The 9,788-nt window shown below is 41.3% G+C and overlaps 1 protein-coding gene and 1 non-coding gene across 2 annotated transcripts; both read left to right on the top strand.

Annotated features, from left to right (window-relative positions):
- The first annotated feature begins 656 nt into the window (after positions 1-656).
- Positions 657-2,739, top strand: LOC112183911. The gene is made up of 3 exons (XM_024322228.1): positions 657-842; positions 1,684-1,999; positions 2,138-2,739. The coding sequence occupies exons 1-3, from the start codon at positions 657-659 to the stop codon at positions 2,737-2,739; spliced, it is 1,104 nt and encodes a 367-aa protein (XP_024177996.1).
- A 6,135-nt stretch (positions 2,740-8,874) lies between these two features.
- LOC112183910 lies at positions 8,875-9,270 on the top strand. Its single transcript, XR_005806353.1, has 3 exons — positions 8,875-8,965; positions 9,041-9,115; positions 9,199-9,270. It is a non-coding gene; the product is annotated as an uncharacterized LOC112183910 (transcript).
- Positions 9,271-9,788: the final 518 nt, after the last annotated feature.

Here is a 9,788-nt window from a genome sequence, read left to right as displayed (position 1 = left end):
ACCTTAGAGATGAAGACTGTGGCGAAGTAAAAGGTATCTCTACCTCAGATAACTTTCGTGCTTCGACGATCGACAATTTCACGACGTACTGGCAGTCTGCTTCTCAAAACACAGGGCCAAGCTTGAAGACGACGATAACAAGCAAAAGTCACAAAGTATCAAACCTACGGATTTCCCCCCATTTTATGTCCACATCAAGTTAATCTCGGCCATCCGTTGAAAAAATGACATCGCACCACAACCGTACACGTGCCCCACGGGCGCAGTTACTTTCCGGATTAACTGAGGCGACGCCTCTGTTACAAATTCAATAATTACTCGCATTAATGATGAGGTGACGTGCTTGCTGAAGAAACATTATCGCACACGCTAATCCAATATATGTACGCCACGTGTCAGACACCATTACACGAAGCGTCTGTCCAAGAAGACTATCGGAAAATGAAAATCAATAAGCGGAACTTCGCCCTTTCTATCTTACAAGCGAGACAGTCTCCACTAAGCTCAACTCCGCTAGCGGAACTTCTCTCTTTCCATCTGGTAGGTGAGACATTCTCCGCTAAGCGCAACTCCGCTAGCGGAACTTCTCCCTTTCCATCTTGCAAGCAACTCCTCCCTTAACACCTGGGAATACAGTCGCCGCTGACTACAACGCCATGCGCCAGGCAGGTCCTACCGACAATTCCGGCCACTTATCACCAGCGGAGGTACTTCCGCCAGCGGCGATTCCCGAGGCCACGCCTCACTTTAAGAACAACAGCAATGCGGCGTGGCAGTCAAAACATGGTCCTCCGGGACAGATAGGGGGACGTGTCAACACAGTCTTCGACGGCCCTGATCAGGCATGTTGACCCCCGCTACTTGGGTATCAAAGAGTGGGTTCGCTACCCAACACCCTCTGCTCAGTGCAGCTCCCCTCAACAAACAATACACCGGCCAAACGGAGGTCTATCTTAGCTGGGGAGTGGGGAACTCCCTAGGGGCCTAGCATGGGCCTAGCAGGGGCCCACCCAAAAGGGTATAAAGCGTTTGCTCAGTAGGTCCATGGTTGACAACGCACTGACGCTAATTATGCTTTTGCAAGACTGGCGGAAGCAACGCTTTGAACCGCTAGGCAACTCCCCAACCAAGATTGCCCTCCTTGACTGAGGACTTGGGGGACTTGTACTTACATAGGCATTTGCAAGCATAATTAGCTATAATAAGCCACGCTCATGCTACCACTAGCGGTACCAACTCCCGCCAAAGGAGTGACCTACGGGAACACTGCCAAGCAGGCTACCGCCTGAGCCCCGGCTTGCCCCCAGATCACGGCTAACGCGCCGCCACACGCCGCGCCAAGACAGCATCAGAAGCTCCAGAAGCTGGGGACTGAAGCATGTTCAGTCCCACATCGAAAACATGAAGAAGATCAACTCCTTCTTCACCTATAAAAGGTTCTCTCCTCTCTCCTCATTGATTACGCAATTAATACTTACCTACTGTTACTTTGTCAACATAAATACATTGACTACCTTAGGCATCGGAGAAGAGAAGACCGCCCAGCGCGGTCTCCCCTCTGACGCCCTCTGTATTTTACTTGACAGGTAGCGGGAACTTGGAGTATCCTTGATAGTGGTCCGCCCATCAGACCAGCGTTAGTAAAGGTTTAGCTACCGCTGAACTTTGAACGTTAACAATAAGATGATGCGCAACGTGGCCAACTACGACCCATATTTTGTTCAGAAAAGAGATGCTACTGGGAGAGTCAGCTTGTCCACTGAACAAAAGATTGCATGCGCCATGAGGATGCTAGCGTATGGCATCACAGCTGGCTTTTGCGATGATTACCTATATATTGCGAAGTCCACTGCTATTGAGATTTTTGAGCACTTCACGAAAGCAATCTGGAATGTGTACCATGAGACTTACTTCCGCCAACCAACACCGGCAGATTTGCGACTGCTACTCAACAAAGCTGCAGAAAGGGGATTCCCGGGGATGATCGGGAGCCTTGATTGTATGCACTGGCAGTGGAAAAATTTCCCCACCGGATGGGCAGGGCAGTATACTGGCTACAAGGGGAAGCCGACAATCATCTTGGAAGCGGTGGCCTCCTACAATACTTGGATTTGGTAAGCCTTCTTCGGACTTCCAGGTTCCCTGAATGATCTTAACGTCCTTGGATGTTCACCATTGTTCAATGAGGCCTGCCTTGGTGAAACCCCTGAAGTGAGCTACCAGGTAAGTAATAGGCACTATGGCCAAGCTTATTACCTAGTTGATGGCATATATCCTAAATGGGGGTCATTCGTACAAGCAATTAGAAACCCGAGGAGTCCGCATACACAACATTTCACAAGGATGCAGGAAGCATACAGAAAAGATGTGGAGAGAGCATTTGGTATTCTCCAAGCTCGTTGGGCAATCATAGGAGGACCAGCTCGTGGGTGGAGTAAGGAGAACCTTCAATACATCATGATGACGTGTATTATCTTGCACAATATGATTGTTGAAGATGAACATGATGAAGATGCAGCAGAGCCATTTGATTCCAATGATATCCCAACTAGACCAAAGAAAGCAGAGATATATGCCAGACCACTAATTGACACAGATGTTGATCGCAATCCGCAACAACTATATCAATTCTTGCGTCGTTATAGGAAGGTTAGATGTCCAGTGATGAATAAAAACCTCCAAGACGATCTAGTCGATCACCTATGGACCATGAAGCTACAAGCTAATCAGAACCACTAGTGAGGAGTTTTAAATTTATTGCTTTCAATAAGTGGCCATGTTGTCATGATAAGTGGACATGACCTAGTTTGCTTTTACTTTGTGTGGTGTGCTTTTACTTTATGTGGTGTGCTTTTACTCAATAAGATCATGCTTTATTATGAAAATAAAAGTTCAATGCTTTATTAAGAAGATGATCTACTCAATAAAATAATTTTTATTTTCATAACTTAAAACACATACAATTTAAAGCAATTAACAAATAGCAATAACAACAACAATAATATAAACTAATATTGATTACATCCAAGATGTCTCATGAACTGGATCATAAGTGGCTAAGCTTGTGTCGTCTCCTTCTGGGGGTGTAGGATCTTGAGATTGTTCTGGGATGCTTGAGTTTCCTGTCTCCTTATCAATTATCTGTTGTTGCTTCCTCTCCCAATAACTCCTCTTTCTTGCAGTAAATATTGCTGGATCCACCATCATCGTGCGGCCATCCTCAGCGCGTTGCTCAATTAGTTGACCTTCCTCGAATTGTTGTTGCCTTTTGTTAGCATTAAAGCCACCCTCAAGTGCAAGAGGTACAAGTTATAGAATAGGGGATTAAGTAAGGATGTCGAACCCACGAGGATTGGTAAATCCTTTCCTAGCTAGGGAAAACCTACGGAAAAACTAGAAGAATATGCAAATGTACAATCACAAACAAAGACTCACAAATGAACCAAAGTTCATGGTGAGTATGTGCAAGATGGTGTGTAGAGATTTGATTTTGATTTTGAGATTGGTTTCTATTCAAATTGAAACAATGAAAGCAAGTAATATAAACTAAGTTAAACAAAACAAGTTGTTATCAAATGGATGGGAGTTAGGGCATCGGGTTTCACCTTTTGCCTCCCTTGCAAGCATTAAAGCAATTGAATATGAATGATGCAAAGCTAATTGTCCAACTACCCTCTTAGAATCCGGATAGGACTACTAAGGCTTAAACCCCTTTCATTTTATTAACTCTAACCAGATAAGTTTAGAGCTAACTACCTAGAGACAAATTCAATTACCGGATAGGTCTCAATCCTTTGCCCCTAAATGCATAAAGCTTAGAGTTTAGGTAACCAAGCAAGCAAACCAATCCTATCTCTAGGTGATTTTAGCTCACTACCCTCACATGCACACATGGTGTGCTTTCATGCTCCCTTTTTGCCTAAAGGTAATCAATCTCTAGGAAAAACTTCATGTCATGGCAAACATATAACTCAAATTGATTAGGTCTAAGTGATGCATTCAACTATTGACTTAGCATGTGAGAATGACAACATGAATTTGCATCAATTTATAAACAAAAGCATCAATACAAGCAAGTTTGGCTAGGGCATTCAACCCTAGCCCCACCTAGTTCACTACTCACACATAGCTAGATACACAAGCTTCAACATTCTATTAAACATCAAATACATAAAGAGATAGAAAGTAAAGGGTGACTATTGATGATGCCGGAAGAGGTGGTGGAGATGGGTCTCCAAGAACATGATGTGGTGGTAGTCACCTCCTTCTCCTTGCTCCAAGCTCTTGATATTGGTAAGAATAGTGAAATTTGGGATCTCTAAGACGAGTTGTGGTGTTGAATGGTGGAGGAAATGAAGGTTGTAGTGGTGGAAATGGAGGTTTTAGGGGTGGAGATGGTGGTTTTAGTGGTGGAAATGGTGGTGTCTTCTCTAGAGAGAATGGATCTTGGATAGGATGAAGATGATTGAATGGAGTCAAGAATTCTGAATAATTGGTCTTTGGCCTCTTTTTGATCAGCTAGGTGTGTCATCTTTGGTCCCCAAGTGTGCAAGAGATGCTCTTACACCATTGTCCCCCAAATGGTCCCAAATTGGCAAGGTGATAAAAGGACAAGGTGTAGGGAGATATTTGAATTTCAAGTGATGGGAGATTCTCACCACCATGGTCCTCCTTTGCTGGAGAAAAGACCCTCCATGAGTGGCGGCTCGCAGGAAAAGTCGCCGGAAAAATCGCCGGAAAAGTCGATTTGCAATTTTCTTCCAACCTCCGTGTCTTCTTCCCCTAGCTTCAAATCTCCACATTTCAAGCCTCAAATAGTCATTTTATTCTCAATGCAAGGTTTCCTATAAAAGGAAATGGATTAAAAACACTACTACAAAAAGTTAATCACACAACACCAATCACACAACGGAACAGAAATCATCTGTTGTGTGTTTAAGTAAAGTCTATTGTACAACGGTATTTGTGATGTTCTGTTGTGTGAATGTCAACAAAATGATAACTTTTTTATCATAACTACATTGCACAACGGAATTAAGTATTTTCCGTTGTCTGAGTCTTAGAAAATTTAGCGGCAGTTTTCCCTCCACTCTGGAGTCTTGGTTGCCTCTTGAAATCTGAAATTTGGGCTACTAGACACAACGGTGCTTAAGATTTCCGTTGTGTGATTGAAAACTAGGCGCCAAATTTTGCGGAAGCTTACTTGAATGTCGCAATCTGTAGAAATTAGACAACAGATTTAAGCTATTCTGTTGTGTGAAGAAGGAACATAAGCGGTAACATTTTGAGCCAAAATGTTGTAGGCGGCATGTTTCCCTCCATATTTCCAAATTTTGATTTTATGTAGTGCACTCATACAACGGATGGTGAGCTTTCTGTTGTGGGAGTGACTTTGAGAATTTTTTTAAAGTTTAATTGTCATGCCACATCGTGTCCAAAAGAAAGAAGCAAAACAAAATCTCTCAAACCCTCTCGACCCTCTCGACCCTTTCTCTTGACATACACACTGTCAACCCTCAAAATAGCCTCTCGACCCAAATTATCTTCGTAACTGTTCCTCATATTCACCAGCTCCACCCCCAATTCTCTGCAGCTCTCCTTCAATCTACTCTTATCCTTGAAACCCTAGCTAATTCACTTATTAGGTCTCGCTCTTCATCTTTGATTGAAATTGATCTCGTTGGTTGGACGACATCAACGAGAGAAAAAGAGAGAGAAGCCATGAACACGATGCAGTACACGGAGGGTGAGCACCACCGGCACCACCGCAGTCGAGGCATCGGCATCCTCCACTCCAACGCCGCCAAGGTCAGATCCATCAAGGCCCGCAGCGTCCCCCTCCTCTCCTCCCCCGTCTTCATGTCCCCCGGAGACCGCATCCACAACGACGACGTTTTCGACTACGGCGTCAATCCCTACGTCCTCGTCACCTAGTCCGGCGCCCCCAGCTCCAAGCTTTTGGGCTACATGGCGAGCCACGATTGGGTGAAGCTGGCGGACAAGGAGGTCAAGATTTACGATTACATGATCAGCTGTAAGGACATGGTTTTGCCTTGGAGCTCCGATTTGGGGAAGATTGAGGAGTTCATGGCGGAGAAAGGCCGTGTACTCAAGAAAATGTACTCAGATTTGGATGTGGTTTGTGGGAATGTGTTGACTGTGAGTCAGGCGCAGAATTTGATTCAGGCTGGTGTTGATGGGTTGAGGGTTGGGATGGGGTCTGGCTCCATTTGTACTACTCAAGAGGTTTGCGTCGGCGGCAGGGGACATGTATAAAGATGCATTCTTTTTGTTCAAGTATTGGTTTTGAGATGTGTAGAGTTTGATTAGACTGTTCAGATTATTAGTGGATGAACATTGGACTGAGGACTTGTCGAATTGATGGCATTTTCGCTCATTGGTGCTTGCTTTACTCTCTTGTTATGATATTAATGCCAGCAAAGAACTTAACCAAAGGTTTGAAACCATGCGGTGTGTAATATATAGCACTATAATACCATTCTTAACTTATGAAGAAGTGTGGATCGTGTGATAGCTATGCCTTCTTGTACTGAAGGTTTTTTTTTTATGTTGGCAATATGTTTCAGGCAACTGCTGTTTACAAGGTTGCATCTGTTGCTTCACAAAGTGGTGTGCCTGTTCAACGAAGGTATGCTAGCTTCTTTATCATCAATCTTTGTCATCTCAGGTTTTCTGGGTATTCTTTTTTTTTTTTCTCTTTGAACTTTTCTAGGTTTTGCAGATAGATGAAAATGTGCAGTATACCTATTTAACAACTATTAGGCCTTATTCACTTTGTTCCTATCTGTTCATGAAAAGAGTGTTGCTTGTTTTTGTGCATATATTGCCATTGTATAGGAATTATATTGATACATTTTGTTTTTCCTTTTGCAGTAGTTGGAAAGGAGAGAATGTGAAAATGATGCAAAGACTCTTGTGAACTTTTACAAGGTAAGATTTGTTTGAGATATTATCTGTCATACCAGTACTTTTGCTTGTATAATTTCTAATTTGTTTAAGACCTGTGACCAAGTATGCTTTTAATATTTTGTTCATGAAATTTCACATAATTGATTTATTCTTTTGCGTATCGGGAGCTTGACTTGATGTTTCTACGATGCAACGTATGTAACAGCCAATTGTTTTTTCATTGTTCTGCTGCTTCTGCATATCAAGGTACTTCTATATGCTCATTGTTCTGCTACTGTAATGCTTAGGCTTTACTGCGAGAAACATTTAGACTAGCTGCTGTAATACGTAGGCTTTACTGCAAGGACAATGATACCATTTAGACTAGCAAGAAACATTAGCAGTATGGAAACAACGATACCATCCAGTACTTGTTAGGCAAACTGTGTCATTGTCGGGTAATTTTCACCTGGGCCGTGAAATCTTGCTTTAAAGGGTATATTATGAATGTTGGGTTAAAACATCTTGTCTTTTTATTGCTTTGATGAATCTATCTCAACTTGCTGGGTGATAACTTGTAGGTGGCAGTCCTTTTAAAAGAATGTCGAGATATACAGCTTCGTGGTGCATCTTCGGGTCATGATAGTTATGACAATGCTGTTGTGGTGCACTCGGAATCTGATACTGAAAAAGTCATATCTGAACATCTTGTAAGCTGACTTCTTATTTTTCTTCAGCATGGGTCTTTTAAGTTCTCTTCTTCTTTCCTGTATTGTTGGATGTTTATTTATTAGTGGTATTTTGGATTTTAAAATGAAACAGTTGACCTTCAAGGACATAAATGGTCTGGTTCAGCAGAATGCCCAGCTCAGGAGTCTTGTTTGCAATCTTTCTGACCAGCTTGAAAATAGGGAAAAGGAGTTCAAGGTTGGTTTGAACATTTCCACGACTAATTAATTCATTATGGAGCTTGTTCTTTAGTACTATATTTGACTTGAAAACTATATGATGCATGTGTGTGTATCTTGGAATTCCAGGAAAATTTTGAAAAGGAGCTCAAGAAGCATACTGAGGAAGCTGCTTCTAGAGTTGAGGCTGTATTACAAAGAGCTGAAGAGCAAGGGCAAATGATTGAATCCCTTCACACCTCTGTAAGCCCTAGTGAATCCCTCTGAAGAGCAAGCACTCATGTCATCTTGTTTTTATCATTGCTGTTTTTCTTCTTCTTTACCTTATATTGTGTGGATTACAGTGTGGTGGGGATGAAATAATTGCTCTGCTCTGACTCCTCATCTTTAAATCCTAACTTCTTCTCAGGTCGCAATGTACAAAAGGTTGTATGAAGAGGAGCATAAACTTCGTTCGTCTGGTCCCCATTTAATAGAGGCTGCTCCAGGTCTCTCTCTCTCTCTCCCTCTCCCTTCCCCCCCCCCCAAAAAAAAAAAAACACAACACACACACATCTACCTATGGGTATTTTTCAAAACCATATGACAAAAGGTGTCACTATCTTCTTCAGATTCAAGATCTGATGAATGATTGTGGTTGCTAAATTTTAAAATGTATCAAGTTCGGTCCAGTTCTGAAACAAAGGAGTATCTGTTTTTAAACAGAATTTTAATCAGGACGGACGGTTGAAGTATGTAGGTTTAGGTGTCTTTCTCTACTTTTCTCATTTGTGTCAATTACTTCAATCATATTTTCATTTAACTTTCCGCTGAATCAAAATATGGATTATGAAGGGTTGTATTATCATTGTGAAGCCCTTAAAATGCATTTCCCACGGTTGTCTTTCAAATTTCAATCTTTAGTCCTATGTTTTATTTTGTAGACATAAAAAGATACTGTTTTTTTCTTTTTCTTTGATTTTATGTAGTGATTGGCTTATTTATTTTGGGAGCTACTGTATCTAATTTGCAGATACATTTATTATGTGATTGATGTCTGACATTGACTTGGTTGAACTTGGTAGGCTATGTTGGCATTACGTGCTGCAAAGGATGAGATTAAGAATTTGAAAGATGAAATGCAGGCTACTAAAGATCACATGCTACAGGTTCTGACTTCTCCTTGACGTGCTTAATATCTTAATACTGACTGAACTTAATATTAATGTCATTTTAATATGCAGTATAAGAGTATAGCTCAGGTAAATGAGGATGCATTGAAACAGATGGAATTTGCACATGAAAACTTCAAGATTGAGGTACTGCTGCCTTACTTTAATTTTAGCGACTGATTAGTCAAATCTAGTTTGTTTACGTTGCCTTATGATCTAAAACTCTGCAGGCTGAAAAACTGAAGAAGTCTCGAGATGCTGAATTACTCTCTTTGAGAGAGAGGGTCTCTGAACTTGAAAATTTTTGTTTTTGGCTTGCATAAGGACACGGAAGTGAGCATACAGTACTAACTATGGTGGAACTAAATGAAATAAAGCTGAAAAGCAGTCTTGAAGATATTTTCATACATGAATGGTTTTGGAATGACAAGAGCTGATTCTTCTAAGAATGGGTTGTGTTATCTTTGGACTTTTAAGTTAAACTGTTGCTTCTTCTCTTTGTTTGCTGCAGGGTCATTTATGAACAAAATTGGGATATGTTTGGGTTATGCTTATTGACACATTTCATCAAACAAATTAATTACAATTTTCTAAAATATTTTTGCTTACTCAGTTTTTATATAAATATTTTTAGATGAAACTTATGTAGAACTAGCATTATGCATATATTGAGGGATATAGGTTTATTAATTAGGTTAACCTTGCTAGCCTCATTCTCCCCCTCTAGATTAGATTCTATATATGTGTGTCTATAGTTTTTCGATACATATGTGTTTATTGGGGTATTTATGGAGTAGCATTTTGATCAAGTATGGTCGGC

This window comes from Rosa chinensis, chromosome 2 (assembly GCF_002994745.2).
Source record: "Rosa chinensis cultivar Old Blush chromosome 2, RchiOBHm-V2, whole genome shotgun sequence".
In the NCBI taxonomy this organism is placed as follows: Eukaryota; Viridiplantae; Streptophyta; class Magnoliopsida; order Rosales; family Rosaceae; genus Rosa; species Rosa chinensis.
The sequence above is the reverse complement of the archived record's forward strand: the minus strand, read 5'-3'. Positions and strand labels throughout refer to the sequence as shown.